Source organism: Mastigoproctus giganteus, chromosome 2 (assembly GCF_048544385.1).
Source record: "Mastigoproctus giganteus isolate SK-2022 chromosome 2, ASM4854438v1, whole genome shotgun sequence".
NCBI classification, from domain to species: Eukaryota; Metazoa; Arthropoda; class Arachnida; order Uropygi; family Thelyphonidae; genus Mastigoproctus; species Mastigoproctus giganteus.
Genome location: NC_143576.1, coordinates 34,409,713 through 34,432,184, shown reverse-complemented (window position 1 = coordinate 34,432,184; position 22,472 = coordinate 34,409,713). Strand labels below are relative to the sequence as shown.

The following is a 22,472-nucleotide window of genomic DNA, read 5'->3' as shown; positions in this document are numbered from 1 at the left end:
GTGATATGCATTCATTTCATTATCGCGGTTTCCTTTATTACCACTGAAGGTAACTTTTCGTCCAGGGCTTCAATGTATATTGTGTTGATAATGACGATCCTCATAACTGTGTCCGTGTTACTGTTCCAAAGAAAATTTCACACACACTTTTAGACGTAGTCACATTGAACATCTTTACTGAAACAACTACATACATTGCTGTACAGTGTACTGCACATTACATCACATTCACCTGACTGCTTACCCATGAGTACACACAATGAAGTTGGTTGGGGTGGGGTATGGACGTAACCTGGAGGTTACGTGACTAGCAAACATTATAAACCTGATCGGGAATACACTAGATAGACAACATGATAACTATCTACCTCCATTGGCTTGAACCAGGTGAAAATCTACAGATCGTTCGACGCAAGTTGACTAGGACCCAGTGACAGATGGGATGTGAAGAAAACCATAAATAACAAATGGCGACACTTGAACGCTGTGACTGATCATTAATCACGTGCAGTTACTTGGCATTCTTGATGTAGGAGGCATTTCCGGTGAGACACTTCTCAAGAGTAGCAGTCTTCCAAGATTTTCGGCGACTTCTCTTAGAAAAATGTTCTCTTCAGTTGGTATTTGACAGTCTTCGGGTCTGCTTAACCCAAAGTCAGTATTCTAAAACGTTCACAGAATATAAAGACGGGCGTTTTTTTTTTCTTCTTCTTCACCCCTTTTCAATATAACTTCTTTAGGAACAAAAATGTCTTAAATATCCCGAACATAACTTCGTACTTTAGCAGCGATTGTAAGAATAATGTAGTATCTATTTACAACATTATCTCAAACTATTCATTGGAGCCATCATCTTTCTTACTGTCTCTTTCACTGTGCAATGAAACGTATAACATCGTTCTGGATAAAACTCGTACGTTACTGTGGCGAGGATAACAGAGGACTCACATTATAAGGATTTCGACCAGCTCAGTGCGAAAATGAAAAATCAATGAGTATCAAACAAAAATCTGTTAACGTTCAACTACTCGGATTCTCTTGAATAAACTGATTCGGCACGCAATCTCATTTCGAGTTACTTCCTTCGTAATAATTCGGTTTTCGAAGAAGGCCGATATATTTTTGATTGCTACTTACACCAAACAGCCATCTACAAAATACAGGTGGAGATATTGTTGCCGAGCAACAGGATACACTAATAATCAGGATTATACCGGCTATTGTACACGCTTTAGGCCTATTTACAGGCAAAAACGAAATTAATGAGTGGGTGGGTGGGTTCGTTTCCAGACAGAATAGATTTTTACATTTTCTAACGGGCTTTCAGAGATCCTACAAATTTGGGAATATAAAACATCTTCGTTATAATCTTCCATAGAGCGTACTGGACTCGAGGGACTGTGTGGGCTTTTTTTAAATAAATTAATACACGCTGTTAATTGGCAGAATAATTAAGGAATTAAAATATCGGCTTGTTAACTTAGGAGAGAAAAATAAACGCGCGTAATAAAGAGACTAATGTGTTCTTCAGAGTTAACACATAACATTATAACTAGAATCTAACAAAGCTATCAATGTATTTTGTTTCCTAAAAACCTATCCAACTATCTCACTTACTTCTATGGCAGTTAAGTAGTTCGTATAAAGTTTCTTCAGTCGGTGCATTTAGGAATCTTCTGAGAGGAAAGATTGAGCTGTTGTAGACTTTGACTAGTACCTCGATGATAATGGTTAGAATCTCCAAAGAAAACGCATTCTTTATTTATTAATGAGACAGTGGTTATTTTTTAAACTGGAACCCTTCAATCATGGACTGGCATTGCTTTTTTTGTGCATCTTACTGGTGGATTCATCATTTCTAGCAAGTATTTTAAGTCTTAAAATTCTCGGTCCATTTCGGGGACAGTTGCCCTTCATCGGTGGGAATTCAAAGTGTAAGCGATTACAGCCCAGTACTAAAATATTTTCAAAATATGAGAGATGCCAAAGGGTGTATATATCAAACATTTGCAGCCTTTCGGGGAAATTTTCCATAGACGCTAGCATTTAACCAATTTATTGTCAAAAGAAACAAAACCGCTTTGTTAAGATATATCCTTTACTACTTAAAGGAAAAGAAAGAGTCGGGATAAACCTTAACAGATCTAATTAAGTCTCACGCAATTCAGAGCAGCTTTGTTTAATTGGAGTTTTATTATAAGAAAAGCCAAGAAACAGCACCTAATTTGCCGCTACACTTTAAGTGTTCGGAACAATGGATATAAGTCGAAGTGCTACCAATTATGTAGAGAACTACTTAATATTCCTGAAAAAATTTGGCTCAAGCTTCCAGTGCTTGGCTCTGCTAGGAATACGATAATATTCATAGAAGCAATAACATTCTTTGTTCAGTTCTTCCAGCGATACAGAAATACAAAATGTTACACAATCATAAAACAAATGGATGATGGCCAACTTTGGTTCATAAATATAAAGCAATTTGTAACCAAAGACCTCAGGCATCGTTGCAAATCCACTTTGAAAGAAGTGGATAAATTTACTTTAACCCCAATGACTGTTAGTTAATCTAACTGGATGACTTCTTTACATGTAATACGTCTGTCACAATAAATTCGATCCGAGTTAAAGGCTGTTGTTGGTTCAGAATTGATTTACCAATCTCTCAAATGCATTGCGTTAAAATTACATCCCAAATATCGATCTCATTTTATATGCGGGCATTGTGGAAATTAAATTACAGTATCTTCTTTTAAAATTGATGCTGCGTATTACTCATGATTTTGCAAAGGTTTTCCCACCAAGATTAGAAATTTAAGAAATAATTTGGACAATAGAAGGTTGAAAGTTTTGATAAATGGTAAAAGATTTTGTTTTTGCATATTTAAGGGCAGGGTAACGATAAGATAAAGTCGTTTTCATTGCACCTTTATTTTCGCGGAAGGAATCTTCTGAGAAAAGTGCCCTCAAAAGGAAAAGCATCGAGGTCCCAGACCTCAGACTTTCAAACTGCGACTCTTAACCTCCCTTTTTGTGCACCGACTGAAGAATCTTTGGGAAGGGGGGCAAGGAAGGATATAAACATGAATAGTGGCTGACGCGTTAGGCATGCATACATCAATACGTACATATACAACGGACGTTAGGTTTTGCAGTTTCTCTGAGTAGACCCACGGAGGGTGGGGTTCGTACACCTAACTGTATCTCTGTACCGGCTAGGTCTATGCTGGGCTGGAGTGAGTAGCTGTAGTAAGTGGGTGGGTGGTAGCTATGTCTATTTGTTCCCTGGCTCGCCGTAGTTGACAAGGCTCGAAATTACCGCAAGTTAAAATGGTCTGGAGCGAGGAGTTAGATTGTCCATTCGGTTTTCTAGACAGGAAACTTGGTAAAGGAATGCTCTTTGGTGATTTATAAATGGTCCCCTCTAAATCAATGGCGCTATGCGTAGGTAAGTCCAGCGACGTTGTTACCCTGTGTAGTCGTTTAGTCCTTGAACTGTGGTCATCAGTAATTTCGAGCCGACAACATCTGAGCCGTAACACGGATTCAACACATCACATTGGGACGCCTTACAAAGACATGACGGGACCAGGTGTTCTGTCCGTGGGAAGGTGGTACACTTCGGCCTTCTTCCTTTGTGCAACAGGACGCGAAGGTCATAAATTTTGGCGTCGGCTGCTGCTACATCGTCTTGTCCTTCACCTAAACACGCTCATGGATGCGGTGTGCTCCAGAGCTTTCCGTCGTAGAGAAGCGATGCTCGTGCCGCGCCATACGTCGCTTGTGTCGGGTCCTGTAGCGTGGCCCATGCCGCCCATTCCCATACTACAAGCGGCAGCCAATTGCGGAGGGGACGACGAGCCGGAATTGGGCGGAGTAGCGCCGGAGGCGGCAGTCATACCGGCAGCAACTCCAGCGGAAACAGGCGCGAGGCCCGGTGGTGGAGCTACGCCCGAGGGAGCGCCGAGGGAATTAAGGCCGCCGTACGGAGACTGGTAGACAGCGCACGCGCTCGTTGTGATAGACGGCAGGGAGTTTGGAGATAGCGGAGACGTCACTTGGTTGATGCCGCCCATCGCGGCGGCGGCAGCTACGGCCGGTCCTGACAGTGATTGACCTAGGCCGGCTTGGCGAGAAAGTGTAGGACCAAGAGGTAATCCTGGGCCACCCATCTGAGACATGCTGGCCGTCATGGGCCAGCGGGTGTCTGGGGACGGGCCAAAGGAGCAGAAACCGTCGCCCATGGATCCAAATGGAGGCAGACTGTGAGATGGTAGAAGAGCTCCCGGACTGCGGAACACATTAGTGGTCTTCTTGCGTTTTTTCCACTTGGCTCGGCGGTTCTGGAACCACACCTACAAGAAACAAAAAAAAAAACAAAAAAAACAAAAAAAAACAGCTGTTTAGTATCAGGTTATTCCAAAGTTTAACAAAATTTACACGCATTATAATTCTCAAAAGTAAAAGCATGTTGAAAGAAACATAGAAGTTCACAATAATTTCACAGCAGAAAACCCAAAAATGGAATCGATTATCACATTTAAATATATCTTGTGTCGCGAACTATTCTAACAAAGATCTTCACTTCAGTATAATTACAGGGATTTATATGAAAATGAACATGCGAAAGATTTTGTCATTTACATAGTGGAATGTAGTTATTAAAGGTGTAAAACTGGTGAGAACCCATACCTATTGGATTACTTTTGCAAACAGAAACCAAATTGTATCGATATTGGTTTCAAAAATTCCCATACTTATTGGGCGTTTCGTAATTCTACACAGGGGAAGGGGAAACACAGAGACCGGAGACTAGATGAAAAGGCGTTGGTGGTGGTGGTGGTGACGGGCTCAGAGCCACATGAACAGTTTGCTGAAATGTGCGATAGTCCGAAGACATTTAATTCTTTTGCAGTCTTGTGACGGTCATCGAAGAATACTAGAACTCTGCCACCGCTGAATCCACAAGATAAAGCCGTTCTCACAATAACACAATACTACCCTGCAAACAGTGTAAATTCTTACGAAACTCATTCAAATCTTGGAAAACTTCCTTTCTTCACGTCTTTGTTCTCGCTGTACGTATCGATGTATGCCAGACACTCTGGTAACAAGCAGGAAGAAAACTGTCACTTGATCAAATCAAATTTCCACATCATGAGAGTATGTAATCATTGCTTTAGATATGAATAATCTCATCGATCGGCAGTTTTTATTTAATTTGCATCTTCCTCATCGCAGTAATCCTGACGTGGTTCTGATGGAAGGAAATGCCATCAAGTCAGAATAATTCATCATACAGCGGAACTCTAATCAAAGCTTGCCTGACGTAACACCAAACTTCAGTGATGAATTTTTTCTGCGTTTATAGCTGCAGAAAATACGTCGCTTTAATTGGGAGGAACTCGATTTCATGGAGACGTTCTCCACATGAAACGGAACTTACGTTCGCTAATAATTTTACTTTTCATTTTCACAAAACGCCTTAACATATTTAAACATACAATCACAAATGTTGAAAAATTAAACTATGCTCCTTTAAATGTTTTTCGAACCTGATATTGTTCATTAAAGAGCAAATTGTGGAAAAACAGGATTTCCAAATCGATACACCATGGTTTTTTTATAGAGCACATTTGCCACATCACCCGAAAAATCCTGACAGAGTACTTTCAAGGATAAAGCATTCTCAGGTTGTCAATGATCACCCCGTTCATTGAATTCGGCGGTATTTAAACTATGGGGAGCAATAATTACCCGTCCCCCCCCCCCCTTCGCCAGTGAGATCGAGGAGAAACGAAGAAATATTTCACAGGAGGAATAATTTTACGTGCTTCCTCAGAAACCTTTCATTCTTCGAAATACGCCTCAAAGATATCCGTGATCAGAAAAGATGCACGAGAGCTGTCTGTTGGACACAGAGACAGATTCTGCGAACCGAATAAACTGTTTCTGTGATTTATCAGCCATCGACGTGGATAAATCAGAAAAATCAGGTCATAGTAGATCCTCTACGGCAGTTAGAATCATGGTTTCTCCACATTATTTATTTATACCCACTTACATACAGACACCGGATAAAATATTAGTCACCTGTGTGATTTTTCAATTAATGATATGTAACTCTCCTTCAGCATGAATCACGTCTTGGTAGGTATTCTAACAGATCCCTTAAATAGTATATATCAATATTAAGCCATTATGAAAAAACTGAACCCGGAATTCATATTCAGGCTTCGTGGATACCTTGTTGTGTTTTCACTTTCCGTTCAAGATAATTCCATACGTCCTCTATTTGGATGGCAATTTAAATGTCCTACCATTCCCTCGAATGAAATCACGAAGTGACCAAACTGTTTCTCAAATGTTCAGCAAAAGGCACGACCTGATCATCGTATATATCCAGCCTGATTCATCCCGGTTAGTGGGGACCTGCTTTATAATAATTAAAACATCACGAAAGCATCACTGGCTCACCACACGAAATGTGGTGAGCTTACAAAAAATGTTGCATTCAGTCTGGATGAAATGCTTTCATTGCTTCTCCTACTAACTTGGTGTCTTAAATCATTAAAACCATATCTCAGCTTTCTAATGAACAACAGCCCAGTTTTTATAACTTTTAGCCCATAGTAGCAGGCTTTTTTTCAAGCGCAGCCGATGTCGACATTGGTCTTTTTCGGGGACTCGACTCCAGATATATATGTTATGCAATCCTCTTCGCAACGTCCATTCAGAAATCGGCTGATGATGTTCTTGGTTAACTGTTTGCAGCAGTTCTTGTCTTTTTTTAAATGATATTTTGTTTACTAGGTGGGATATTCGTTGCAGATCATGACTTCGACTCGCACCATTCCTTAAAAACTCTTATTAATGTTCTTTCTGAAATGCTAGCAAATTCAAATTTCTTTTACAGGATACTACAATCTTTTTGCCGCTCACTAACATCTAACTTCTACCCTTTCGACCTTTCGTGGTGAAAATCCTTGACTCTTTAATTAACTTTAGTCAAAGCTGGTATACCTGTAAACAGAGAAAATAGGATAGCCTTTATACTCTAATTTCCATGCAGACAACCGTAGAAGATACATGAGTTCAATCTTTTATAAACCACAAATATCACGAGTGTCTAATTTTATGTCCTGTGTCTGTATACAGATATCATCAAGGACCTCTTGTGATATACATTTTTTTTCATACGTAATTCAAGTTGTGTTGTTTTTAAATAATTAATGATAATTATTATGTGCACGGCTCCCAAGCTAAATATCTGTATAAGTACATTATTTCTGTAAAAGTGTGTGTTCACTGGCTATTTTCATGTTGTGAGCAATTAAAAACTCGAATAAATCACGAAAACTTTTTTCCCTCTGTGATCAGTGAAGTACACCCTCAATTGAAAATTGAGGCTGTACTGTGAAACACAAATCAAGCAAAATTAATAAAAAAACAAACGTATGAACGATAGGATTAAAGAATCAGTATGACAGAAAAATATTGCTAAATAACAGAACCATCATCAGCGGTATTAAAATTAATAATAAATCGGGTGGCACTGTCAGACTTTTGAAACACGAAGAGAAAATGTAACACCTACTGCGCATAACTAAATAGATCCCAGCAACCAATGGTGTCATTCAGAAGATGCAGTTCAAACGAATAATTTAAATTTATATTACAAACAGCTTACATCGAGTGAACAAGTCACTTCTACTTTTAACTCATAATGGTGAAGTTGTAGGGCGCCGTCTTTTCTGCAATGCTACGAAATTTTCAGCTGTGCTGGAGAAGACGAAGTTAAACTGGAATGTAGTACAGCTTTAATAGTTACTGTTGTCAGCACCGAGCTCATTCATTCGCTCTTTCCGGTTATGGCAATACTCGCATAGTGAAGTAATTACACGTAAACAAATAACTCCATTACTTGGCGTCATATGCGGAAATGCAATACGTTTTATGTTGGGAGTGTTAATGCGGGTGAAACGCTGCTTGGGTTTCTCTGTTTCTGCAACATTTCAGACGGAATGAGAGCTTTTATTGTCCTACAAGTTAATACAGCAGGCAGATGAATTATACGAGCATTTAAGGCGGTTAAATATTCAGAGAACTTGTCACCAGGACATGGATAGATGAAATTTTCTCGTAGGAGAGTGAAAAATAAAGGAAACAGCTAGAGAGTTAACTGTCACTTCCTTAGAGCCTCGCAAAATTCGCATATTGGCCATTAAAGGGGAGGAGGGAATTACAGAATTATGTTCATTCAGTTCTTTTCATCATTAGTTACACGTGGTAATAAACACGAACGTACATCTCTGAACGATTTCGTTAAATTGAGGATGGGAAGATGATTTCCTGCTCAGTTTCGCCTTTTCAATGACACAAAATACCATTCAGGTGGACACAACCATCAAGATCAATTGAAAACGTAAAATATATGTAAAAACTTTTTCCAATTTCGGTTAATTTTTAAGGAGTTAATACTGCCACTATCGAGAATAAATAAACCGACCGAAATTCGCGTGTTTATTTATATATGAATACATGGATCTTCACCGGGTGTTTGCAAATTTATTTTTAAAATTAAGACGGGCTGTTTCTTGTAACAATATCTACAAGGATCCAAGGGAAAAGAAGACGTACGTAATCAAGAGAAATTTCTTTCTTTCTGTCATCTTCATAAAATAAACACTAGTAATCGCTTCAAGCATATTTTTCCTAACTTTGCAATTACTGGAAATCTACGGCCACAACAGATATCTTGCAATATCGCCCTTCTTAGCTAAAATGTCAGAGGTTAACATGATAGGAATTAAGACAACCTCCTAGGACTAAGAGTAAAACAAACATCATTTGGGAAGAGGGTAGGGTTTAATTAAATCTTCTCTTTCAGTTACATCTCTTAACTAGAGAATTCTAAATTTTCAAAAGTTATTGAGCGATTTATGAACCCAACAAACAATTACACCGATTTTAAATATTAAAATTAAAGGATTTTATAGAGAAAAGTTCAAGTCAGTGGCATTTACGATTTTAGGCACTCCAGCTTTAACTACAGTCGCTACTTATCGGTAACTACTAACTTCTAAGATATTTCCAATTATTATTCAACTGTGTGGATGAATTATACAAATAAAGCAAACTAAATGAATATTTCTATTATTATTTGTTATAAAATTACTGTCACCAGAATAAACAATGTGACGCCTCTAAACTTACGCATAAACATCATTAGAAAAGGCAAACTATTCAACCATGAACATCGGTTCAGATTTTCATGGCTAATGGCTGACATTGAACACGGTCGATTTTATGGAAGCCCCACTCCCTAACAGTCAGCGATAAGAATGAACGGCACGATGGAATAAGACTGCGCCAATGCACAGGACAAAGATCAATAAGCAATTCCCGTATATTCATGGTTACCGGGATGGCCAGCCAAGACTGGCGTAATATTTACTTATTTGTTAGCGGTTTCGTAATGTAACTTAAACGCTATTTTAATCAGTCCTAAGCAAGAATTAATGCTAGCATTTCTCTCTTTATTATGAAAGAGATTCTAACGTCCAACTCTCTCTGTTTGGTCTTTAAAGCACTTGGGTTTGTTTGTTTTTTTTTAATACTAACAGAAAATTGCATTACGTACTGGTACAAATGCATACTCTCAGTTCAAGAAGATCTAAAATGGAAAAATTGATAGGAAAATGTAAGGTATTAATGATTAAAATAGAGGCCCATCTCCTGAAAGATAATCTCTGTGCGTATTTTAACAACTTCCTTTCCTTCACAAAAAAATCCATTTTCATAATGGAATGGAAGATATCCAGTGTCTAAGAGACTTTTTACAACCTTGAAACAAATTTCATGCATAGCGTTCATATCGCATTTCTCTCTCTCTCTCTCTCTCTCTCTCTGAAAATAATAGAATGCCCGCCCTTTAATCTTCCATAAAGCTGTGTAGATGATGACACAAAAAAAAAAAGGATGGGAAGTGTGCCAGCTGTAATTTCCAACAGCTGACTGAAAGGATTCTAGAACTTTAAATCAAATAGCCCTACCGAAATGACCCTCCTAATAAAAAGGTCACTTATATGCAGTTGTACGGGAGCGCGCATAAGTATCAGCCCTTCTCTAAGTGACCATAAGTACTTCTGTGAATGATAGTACCACCGTGGCGAGATGATTTCCGGCATAGCATTAGTCATCGACAGTGAAGCCAATGCACATTTATTGTTATCTATACAGGGTGTTTCAATTAAAAGACACCGGGGTCTACACGCTTATTTTCGGATTTGAGCCATGTTCCTGACCTTTTCACTCGTTTATAGACTGAAATTTTTGAAGATGATGGTGAAACTGGTCTGAGTATTACCATTTGGACTTTACAATTTCTAAATTTAAATTTTGCCTAATCTGCTTTTGTTTGCCTTTCTCCTCCCCTCTCCTCAATGGAAAATTTGTACACCATACGCGGTTCAGTCTGAAAACTTCATCGGTGCTTCTGTGACAAATACTAACCAATTTTATATGTGATGTTTGCTCATCAGTACACGCATTTAGCTATGTAGAACTGCTGGCTAGCTTTGCGAGTGCAGTTGTATCGCCCGAAACCATTGTATTTGTGTTTCATTCAAATAAATAAGTTTAAATTCACTTTGGATGTACATCAATGACATTTTCAGATTAAACCGAGGATGGGTAAAATATTTTCCATTGATAAAAAAAAAACAGTTTAGGCAAAATATTTAAATTGTAATATCTAAATTATTCAGCAGTTTCTTAGTGGTTTTTCATAATTTTTCTCTTATTTTATCAAGTCTTGCTTAAAAACTCGGAATAGATCAATAAGCAATGAAACTGTACCAGAGCATTCCCCGTACATTTAATTAGTACCTATGAGTACTGTAACTCATTCGATGACCTAACTCTAGAGAATTTCTTTGAAGATGGTGTAATTAAGAAAGAGGTTATAAAGTACATAAGTGAAATGTCTCAGTTTTAATGGCTTGCAGTCCTCGTGAGCAGCAAAGTTGCTAGGATAGCAGTCCTCCTCACACCAGATGGGAAAGACTCGGGTCCCGAAGAATTGTTATGGGCCTTTTTCACAACCTGGCTGAGTTAGTCGATCTCAGGCGAGAGTAGCATAGTTTTTTTCTCTCGGAAACTCGGGGTTTTCGTCCAGCAAACAGAAAATCGACCTCAAAACACGCACTATTTACAAACAATACAAACGGAGCAATATGACCTTAGTCGCTGATGCTCCTAAAACTCTACTACAAACAACAACGATAATGTCTTGCCTCAGAACCAACAAATAAATCTCGAATTAGACAAATTTACACCTTCCCACTTGCTACTCATTCCAAAAGACATTGTTCAAAGGAGTTACTTCTTATATGAGACTCGACTTCACCTCCTGCTGATTTCATCAGGCTTTCTGAAAGATTATTTGCAAACACTGGCAAAATACGACTGAACAACGAACCTTACAATAGAAGTCTGTTCGTTTTTCTGTCAGTAAACGTTGTTGAAGGCTAACGAATTGATCAGATAGAAGATCGTAAAGAAAGAAAGAAAAAAAGGGATTCAGAGTTTGGTATTACGCCTCCACGATGGTAAAAAGCACACGTTTTAATTCTCTATAATTAATTTCCTATATTGTGTCACGGGGAGACCCCGAAGTAACCTGGTTGTATCATGTTTGTAATTAAGTGTATTCCCAAGGGTTCCGTGCATAATCCAGGCTTAGTCCTTCGAGGGATATTTCTTTCTCGCTGTGAAAGGGTAATGTGCTTCACGTTACCCTTTCACAGTGGATAAAGTTAGATCTCGGTGGTAGATATTACAGCACTGATAGAAAACCCTCTTGCATTTCCACACGCAACAACACTTCTTTTCACGCGATGCTCGGATTCCATTATTAGCTTTCAGCAATCATGGAATCATTCCGAGCTAGTCATCATAATATGGTGCATGCACGATTCAACACTGGTGCCATGGAAAATTCTTTCGTTGAATTTGCGTGGAAGGGCCTCATTATGTAAAACTAATACACTTCTCAGTAAGGCATGCCCTCTTTTTCCCAAAACAATTGAGCGTGTCTTCTTTTAGTGCCATATATGTCATATTCCATGCCAGAATATTGCGTGAAGGACGCGTCACACCTTTCCTTCTAAAGGTGTGACACGGAATGGAACTTATACGCACCGATATTTTCAATATCAGAAAAAAAAAAAAAAAATCTAATAAAATGTTCGTTCTACGGACAAATTTTATTAGATTTTTTTTCTGATATTGAAAATATCGGTGCATATAAGTTCCGTGTCGATTTTTTTTCGAAAAGCTTCAAAGAGCGGAAATAAAAATTAATTAAGCGAAAAGGCCAAATTTAAAAGTTCAAAGTACCAACGACTACTTCTCAGTTTGGTGTTTTTGGTGTGTCTATTTGTAAAGATTAAATTAATGTAGTAATCAGATGTATTTATGCATTTAATTGTTTCTGTAACATTCTCCATCTAGTGGTGATGTCTTTTCTGTTCACCATCATGATCAGCTATGAGAAAGAGTTTCTTCCCGCTATGCATGCTGTTAACGAAGCCTGTCCACCAACTGAGGTAAATCTTCTGATTTCAAGAAGAAACTCGTCGTTTACGATTCGTGACCTATTCAGATGCGAGTCTCCCTTTCTCCCAAGACGAGATTCTTGTACTTGTAGAAAGAGATCGAAGAGCAAGCGACATAGCTTCTGCAGCGATCAGCCACCTGGGAACTCTTTCTCCTCTCGGCTAAACCATGCTGCGAACTGCACTGTCTCGGTGCGATGGGTTTTGTTAAATTAACTTATTTGGTTAAATATCAGCAGTTTAAAAGCAAAATGTTTCCTCTTGAAGATGGGACAATCGCTACCAAATCTAATGTAATCTTTTTCAATGAAACTTGGCTTTCTGAGAACCACGTTGGTTTAACTGAGCATTGCTTACAAGTTACAATTGCTTTATTAATAACAGGATCATCGCCAATGACTACCTTGGTTAAATCGGAATGTTTTGCAATTAAAAAAAAAGTTTGCTACTTTCTGCCTAGTTTCAAGCTTTACACGTTGAAGTGCTGTGCGTACAGCTTTAATTTTATCCCTCAGTCTAACCTTAAAATGTATAACGAATTTTCAATATGGTTCATTTCTTCTTGTAACTTAAAATTACCTACTCTAATACACGAAGACTTCAATCTTGTTTTATCCCTGTGTCATCAACTTTGAAATCTGATTGACAACGGATTCAACTCTCTAGGCTTACTCCGAACTGTCAACTTTCCTACAAGAGAAAAATCAAACTCTTAACCCTCTTTACACTAATATTACATTCATTTGCCCTCTCGTAACTGACGTCGGCTTTATATTTGATCATTGCCCCCTTTCCTTTATTTTCCACATTGAAAAAATCCACCTCTGCTTCTCTCGCGTGTCAGGATGTCTCTCGAAGCCAGAAAGGAAGAGAATTTTCTTTCCTAAATTGGCAAGCATTGACATGGCCCTCGATCTCTTTCAACTCTTCCCCTGGGATCTTTTCTCTTCTGCTTCTATAGATTTAGCACTGGCATTACTATCCATCTGGCTATCTTTTATGGCGAAAAGACCGTTCCTCTAATAACTTGTATTTCTGCTATCTCTAATTTATGGTGGGATACAGAGCTTAACGAAGCCTTTAAAATTAAACAGAATTTTTGGAACAAAACAGACTTCGAATTCACCGTGATCCAAAATTATTAATAAGGAAATTCTAATTACTCCAGTTTTAACAATGATAATCAAGAAGAAAATGAACGGAAACAGTCAAGAAAACCAAGGGGTTTATCAAATAGATATTTTCAGGACGATTGAGAGAAGCTGCTTTCGTAATTTTTAATTTATCAGATGATCAGTTCAATTTTAATTCATTGCAGTTTCAGTTGACAAATTTTCTTGCTTACATAATGCAGTTTAGTTGGTAATAAGAAAGTAGTTCCTTTATATCAGTATGCTTATTTTTTATTAGTGTGTATTGCAATGATCATAAAATGCAAGAAATCCAAAATAAAAAAAATCCAGAAAAAAACTAAGTTTTCTCAAATCCTTACATTATTTCTAATGCCAGAAAGGGCTCATCCATTCAGTCCCATCTCGAATATTGCCAAAATATCCTCCTCAATCACCATGATAGGTAATTTATTCCAATCATCTATTGCCTTCTGCATTTGTACCGCCGCTATAAACGATGTTGCCTGTATAGGGAAGACTCCAGTTGTTTTTGAGTTTTAAGTCCATTAGCGAATAAGCCCAAAATGCGCCACTGTGTGCTATGTTCCCGCAATTGGGCCGATTTCTTGCTGTGCGAGCTGAAAATCCAAAATAATTCACAGGGATCCTCCTCTCTCCGCCTAAGATCGGTTAATTACAGCCTCGACTGAAAAATCCTTTAGTCATCAACGAGACTCGAACCCAGACGTTTCCAAACGAGTGACAAGGGGCTGAAACCACTATACTGTCATGGAGGACTATACTGGGAGGAAAAGAACTCCGGACTACTAAAGAAGAGCCCCCACACTTAGGTCGCCTAACTGAAATCCAAATGAAAAGGCCGTCAGAAATTCTTCCAGTTTAAGAAGGGAACCCAGACCTTTTGAAACTGGTGGCAAGTGTAAGCAATTGTACTGATACGGAGATAACGTGACTGCATAGATAGTAAAAGGTAGGCTGAATTTTGGTGTCAAGAGTTCTCAAGGAGCAGTGCATTATGGGGTATAATGCATCAGCTATAAGGCCTTTTCACGCAGTGAAGAACTACCTGTACCAAAACCACCGGAAACTTATAATTTGGATGAAGAAGAGGAAAACCACATGATTTTCAGTTTGATGAGACTAAGAATGACTATGGAGAAGACGAGCAAATTAGTGACCTCGCATATGAAGTGGCATGTTCAACCTAGGAACCACACTTAATATCGCAAAAGGAACTAAATGATCCGGTTTGTGATCTGAACTTTCTAAATATCAAATTGAACTTTTGGCTTCTAGAAAAGAATGGAATCTCCTGCAAGAGGACAACAAAATATGCTATTTTCGAACGTCAGCAAACATTTACACACATTTATTTTCTCAAGAAGGCGATTGGTTTACTGCAGTGATGTAAATTCTCTAATGGAAACTCCAGGACACCCTCACAATCCAGCTGAATGGCAGTTATTCATCGATTCCTCAAAAGCGAGTTTGAAAGCAGTGTTCCTCCATAACGGAAATGCATTACCATCAGTACCCTTAGCATATGCTGCATAAATGAAAGAAACCCATGATAACATGAAACTTCTCTTGACAAGCATCAAGTAAGAGCAGTTTTCTTGGAGTATCTGTGGACACCTTAAAGTGGATTCTCTTTCGCTCGGCTACAACTTGGTTATACCAAATATTGCTGCTATATTTATGAATGGGACAGTAGAGATAAGAAAAAACCATTATGATAAAAAAAACAATGACCTCAAAGAAAAGAACTGATTCCAGGAAAGAAAAATATAGCACATAAACCATTTGTTACTCCTGATTAAGTTTTATTACCACCATTGCATATTAAACTTGGTTTAATGAAAAATTTTGTTAAAATCAATGGATTTAAATGGAGCAGGTTTTCTTAACCTGAAAGAGAAATTTACTGTAGTCATGGAGAACAAAATAAAAGAGAACATTTTATGGGATTTCAAATAAGAAAACTGATGAAAGATTAAGACCAGTTAAATGAATTTGAACGAATTGCAGGGAGCTCACTTAAAAGAAAAGTTATTGAAAAGTTTTTAGGAAATTTCAAGGGTGAAAATGATCAAGAAACAGTCAGAGCTTCTCAAGGCCTGTGAAGTTATGGGATACAACGTGTCCCTAAAGATCCATTTTCTTGGATTCACATTGGCACAAAAAGTGTTGTTGTGTCCATATTTTAAACGAAATAACGTCAAAATTGTGGATGATGGTCAAAAACTGATTTACTATTTGAAATCAGCACAAAAATGCTCTTAAATTCACTTACTTTTATTTGTGTGACATAAAGTATTTTCTTTTGTTTATCAATGTCATTAATGTATACAGAATTTCTGCTTTAAAAAAAAAACAGCTGTTTAACAAAATTGGAACGAGTTTATCTCGTATACTTCAATAACTGTTTACTCCAAGTCGCCACTGAAAACATTTTTTTTGTGTGTAAAATTATGATATAATTTCTAAAACCGTAATAATATAAGCAAGATGATGTGTTTCCAGTGATGGACCGGTTTAAGTTTTCTCGAATGGACCACTGGCGAATTCAAATCTTACACTCAGCAACTTGATTAGTGAAAAATATAACGACAGCTTTGCTTATTTTAATTGTTATTACGCTTTTAACTGACATCACGAGTTCATTCATTGATGACAACGTCATAACCTACCATATACACTAAGTGATCACTGAATTATGACCACCTACCTAATATACGTCTTAAGTCCTGCCCTTTTGCTCTCAGTACAGCAGCTATCCGACGTGGCATTCATTCAACAAGATGTCGGAAGCGTTCGGGAGGTATGGCCAACCAAGTTGTGTGCAATGCGGCTATGGAGGTGGTTGGTGTATCCAGACGCCTGATATGCCTTTCCACAGTGTCCCACAAGTGCTCTATGGGATTGATATGGGGGGAGGGGAGTTCGGAGGCCAATCGATATGCTGGAAATCAGAACTGTGTTCCTCAAACCATTCCTGCACATCAAATGCCCCATGGCTCGGCGCATTGTCATCTTGGAAGACACCATCGCCATTCGGGAAAAAGTGTAACAGAGCGGGGTGTACACAGTCAGCAAAGCAGTTGACGATAGCGGAGACCACTGATATGCTGTTCCACATGCACGAGGGGTCCAAGTTCCTGCCAGTGAAACATGCCTCACACCATACAACCGCCTCCACCGGCCTGCACTTCTGGTACCATTCACCATGGATGAAGGGTCTCATGTTGTTGACGCCAAATCCGTATGACGTAACCATCCATTGTGTGGAGTAAATAACGTGACTCATCCTTCCAGCACATCTTCTTTCAGTCTTCTAACGTCCAACTTTTTGCATGCTCTTTGCACCAGGCGAGTTTTTTACGCGATGAACCTTGGTTAGGAGAGGATGCTGTAGGGGGTCGTCTGCTGGTATAGCCCATACGTGCGAGCGTGCGACGCACGGTAATGCCAGATATTGTTCCGGGTTGGCCCACGTTGTATTGGGTAGTCAACTATTCAACAGTGCTGCGCCTGTACGAGTCGTTGGACCTGGCGCTCACCTCTAATATCAACCTTTCGCTGACCTTTGCAGTTCTACCGCCGGGTCGTTGTTTGACCATTTTGACGCCAGTCCCGGTACACTTTAACTATGGCGGCTCTCGAACACCCCACCAGTTCATCCGTTTGGGAAATCGAGGCACCAGCTCGTCGAGCTCCCACAATCTGTCCTTTATCAAAGTCCGATAAATCCTTCCTTTTACCCAACACGTTTACTACCTACTGAACCACTGGCAACTTATCTATGCTACGTAGGCCGACTAACTGCTCATTCTCGTAACTCACGTGGTCAACGGGTCGCATTCAGTTTTCATAGGGGGTGGTCATAATTCAGTGATCACTCAGTGTATATGACAATGATATAAGTCAATGATTTCAAACCTGTGGGCAGTCTTCGATGAATTCTAAGGTTATTAGAACTCATCGAAACATTAATGTAATTTTAAGCTAGTTAATATTAAAGGTTCAAAAATGTAATATTTCCAAAAATAGGTTTATTGAAAAATTTTTTCCCATTTTCCAGAATTTGCACAATTTTTTAGCTCAGAAAATATTTTTAATCTTGATAAACATTGTTATGCTTATTATTTTTAGAAGCAATGCCTAACTATTCTTTGGTTACAAAGGGGAATTCATTCAAAAATAAAAACACCAAGGAACATCGGAGTTTTGCTTGAGGACAAAGTAAAAGGAGAAAATTTCTTTCGCCCATTTGGCATAGGAAGATCTCGACAACAAAGACAACCTTAATCTCAAAACTAATATCACATATATGATGAATAAAATTGTAGAGTATTTGTATATGCAACAGAAACGTGTCCATAAATGTTAGTGCCAATACATAAAGTAATATATATAATATTCAACAGCATTTAAAGAAATAACAAAATCATATGGACTGGTTTCTGGCGGAAATTGAGGGTGGAAAGGGCAAAAATGGAATTTGTTAGGAAAAAAAAAAAGGAATCATATCATGTCACAAAACGTGCACAGAACCAAAACCGTTCTGGTAGCAGGTTTTAACACTGATGTGTGTGTGTGTGATATGCCTTTCATCAATACTCTTTTATCCAAAGACGGCAACTATGGTACCATACCAACAGCCTACCACACAGTTTACTTCATTACTCCAAGAATTTCTCACTTCTGACGTATTATTGCATGTTATGTGGATTCTTTGTGATCGGATGATTTCGATGGATTTCCGACTGCCTCTACCCTTCACTTAAAACTCCAAGACTTTTTTTTAAAAATGTACCTTTGCAAACAAACTCCCACAAGCAGAAACGTAGAGATGTGGGGGGAGAAGCTGTTGAGCTGCCCTAGGAATGATAGACAAAAACCGAGGGATTGTTTAAAATTACTTTACCATAAGAACTTTCACACTCAAGATTGAAATTAGCCGGTCTCCAGCGCAGATGTAGAATACTTCTCCTGGATTTATTCATTTTTTCATCCAGCAAACTTACAAATCTACTTGGGAACATACTAATTTCCCGGATTCAGACATTTCACATGCTAGTATAGAGTCTGTATGGTGTGAGATAGTTGGAAACAAAGGTACAATGCGAGTAGGAGTAATCTATAGACCAGGTGATTGTGAAGATTGTGACGAAAGCCTCTACATGCAAATGGAATGGCCAAGTAAGCGTCAATGTCTTATTATGGGTGATTTCAATTTGCCTCTAATTGATTGGAGTAAATGGGAAGGAAACTCGACATGGGGAACAAAATTTTTAAATCAACTAGATGACTGTTATTTGTATCAACATGTCAGGGAAAGTACTAGAGAAAAGAATATCCTAGACCTCATCATCACACATGAATCAGAGGACATAACAGGGCTGAGAGTAGAGGAACCAGTAGCAGGAAGTGATCAAGGAGTTCTACGGTGGATGATGACGAGAGAGAGGTAGCAGAAGTAAAAGGCAAAGGAATGGGTTTTAATTTCAGAAAAGGAAATTACGATGCCTTAAGGTACTACATGGCCTCTATTAACTGGGTAGATATCGCTCAGAGAATGAATACAATTGAACTGTGGTACGCTTTTAAAACATTAATCACAGATGCCTTGAATGCGTATATACCATTAAAAAAATACTCCACGAGAAGGGTTCCAAGTTGGATGAATAGTGAAGTTGCCACATTACTTGAGCAGAAAAAGGTGGCATGGAAACGTTACAGAGCAATAAAAAGTACTGAAGCCTATAACAGCTACAAGGTGATGTGTAATAGAGCCACAGAAAAGGTTCGACAGGCAAAGGCAGTTTATGAGAAATCACTAGCAAACAGAGCAAAGAGGGGGGATAAAGAATTCTTCACATATATAAATGCCAAGAAGAGCAGGACAAACCAGATTGGACCTTTACGTAAGGGAAAGGGGATAGTAATAAATACACCAGCTGCCGTTGCAGATGAACTCAACAGTTATTTTGCATCGATATTTACAAATGAAAAGCCTTTTGTGGCAATGGGAAATTGTGGGAGCGAAGTTAAAAAATATGTAATTAATGATATTGAAATTTCGCAAGATTATTTAATGAAAAAACTTTCAAGCCTACAGACCAGTAAGGCTCCTGGAGTTGATGGAATATACCCTATAATCTTGAGAGAGGCGGCAAGCGAGTGCATTGAACCACTGAGGCTGGTTATGCAAGCATCACTAGACTCTGGGGAGATTCCCTTGGATTGGAAAAGTGCAAATGTATCTCCCATACATAAGGGTGGCTCTAAAAGTGAAGTGGGAAATTATCGACCTGTCAGTCTGACTTCAGTAGTAGGGAAAATCATGGAGGCAATGATCAAGGGTGGAATTCAGGATCATTTGGATCGAATTGAAATTCTCAAGGATACTCAGCATGGTTTTGTAAAGGGAAAATCATGTTTAACAAATCTGGTTCGCTATTTCGAAAGGGTCACTCACGAGCTGGATTTAGGGAATAATTTCGACATTGTTTATTTAGATTTCAGCAAAGCTTTTGACTCAGTCCCACATGAGCGGTTGCTTTATAAGCTGGAACAGGTTGGAATCACTGGGAAAATCCTTAGATGGATAGAAGGATGGCTTCAGGGCAGGAGGCAGAGGGTTGTGATAAATGGCTATTCCTCAGATTGGGTTGATGTAAGAAGTGGGGGTCCCCAAGGATCAGTATTAGGACCACTGTTGTTTTTAATTTTCATAAACGACATTGATGAAGGGATAGAGGGTGTGATATCTAAATTTGCAGATGATGTTAAAATTGATAGAGTAGTTAATGATCACTGTCAAGCTGAGCTTCTTCAGAGAGACCTAGATAGACTTCAAGAATGGTCAGAAAAATGGCAGCTATGCTTTAATCCAACAAAGTGTAAGGTATTACACCTGGGAAACAGTAATCCCAAAATAACTTATTCACTTGGTGGAGTTCAACTAAACCCAGTACTGGAGGAAAGGGACTTGGGTGTTACGATACGGTCAGACATGAAATTCTCTGAGCATTGTAAACAGGTTGCAAGGAAGGCCCATGGTGTCCTATCGATGATCTATCGAACTTTTGCAAGTAGAGATAGGGACGTGATAATCCCATTATATAAGGCTTATGTTAGACCACACTTGGAATACTGTGTTCAAGTATGGAGACCGCACCTAAAGAAAGACATCGAGCTTCTTGAAAGGGTGCAAAGAAGGGTAACTCGCCTGGTGAGATCGGCAAAAGGGCGTCCTTATGAAGAAAGACTTCGAATATGTGGGTTGCAGAGTTTGGAAACTAGACACCTTAGAGGAGATTTGATTGAGGTGTTTAAGGCTCTGAGAGGCATCAGTAAAATGAATGAGGACAAAATTTTCAAGATTATAAATGATGCTAGAACTAGGGGACATAAATTCAAGTTACGGGGGGAAATGTTTAGATTGGACTGCAGGAAGTTTTATTTTAGCCAGCGAGTTATAAATTATTGGAATAAGTTGCCTTCATGGGTGGTAGAGGCCGACAGTTTGGGGAAATTCAAAGGTCATCTGGATAGTACTTTCGGGTAAGGGAAGCGCATAGGATGATAGGATTAATTTCCTTTTTATTTATTTTTTATTTCGTTTTATTATTTTTATTTATTTATTAATTATTAATTTATTTATTTTTTGTTTTTATCATTGTTTTGTTCGGATTTTTTTTTTTTTGGCTGGTGCAGCATAAGCCATAGGCTTTCTTGCACCATACGGCCGTTACTAATACTAATTTACAGAGATATTACACACAAAATTTCAACCAGTCTGGTCTGCATTCGAGCCCAAGCCCGTTTCCACAAAGTAGAAAAGACAACGGCATAGCCAATGTGCCACCAAAAAGGGACACTGGTATGTGTGCCCTACATTCGTAATAGGATATCACCGTTCATGCAAGTTTCAAGGATGTTCAGTTATAATGCATTAGCCACTAACGTTTTCGCATTCCCTACAGAAGAAGACTCCCTCATGTCTCGCGATGACGAGATAACAGTCGTCGAAATGATTGCCAATAATTGCATTCTTTTCGAATTCAAATAACAGTTGTAAACTTTTGTAAACTGAAGGTTTTATCCTCGGCCTCCGTGCAGGCTCTCTATCTCCTTGTCTATAAAGGGAAGAAAATGTTTATAAAATTTAATTAAATTCTGAGATTCTGCCTCTGATGAAGCGACAATGGAGACCCAGGAAGCCTGTAATAGTTTTGAAAAATGAATTTATTTTATTAAAGAATGTGTTATACGGATTAATTATTCTAGGGGATGTGTAAATTTAACTAGTGTACTTAATAATTCAATTCAATTTTCGTATTAATGCTTGATTAATAGAAACATTAATTAACGATTTAATTATCTAATAACGAACAATTTGTGCTAATGAGAGAATAAGCGCCCAAATTAAGTTTTTGAATGCATTATTCTGGTGTGTGTGTGTTTAAAGCAGTAACATTTCAGTGCATACTCCAAACAAATAATTCTTAATTGACATTTTAACTAAATTGAGATTTCTAATCATGAAACGTAAACAAATTCCATCATGACAGGATTTAAACCCATCAAACTTCTCCCTCACTTTACTTCTAAAAGCTAATTCCGAACAGTGTTTCAATCAAGAGTGGGGAGGTCACAAATCTAGCTAAAAGGGCTTCTCTGTCTAAATAAATGATGATCAAAGCTTAAATACTAC

At 38.4% G+C, this 22,472-nt stretch overlaps 1 protein-coding gene across 1 annotated transcript in view; it reads right to left on the bottom strand.

Moving 5' to 3' along the window:
• Nucleotides 1–2,887: 2,887 nt before the first annotated feature.
• The window catches only part of LOC150089262 (homeobox protein orthopedia-like), a 144,300-nt gene continuing 124,715 nt past the window's right edge, over nt 2,888–22,472 (bottom strand). Inside the window, exons 3-4 of the mRNA XM_090389925.1 lie at nt 3,881–4,352; nt 2,888–3,790 (exon numbers count right to left, since the gene is read on the bottom strand). Of these exons, the coding sequence (XP_090246051.1) occupies nt 3,696–3,790; nt 3,881–4,352 (567 nt within the window). The 3' untranslated portion in view covers nt 2,888–3,695. The remainder of the gene's footprint in view (nt 3,791–3,880; nt 4,353–22,472) is intronic.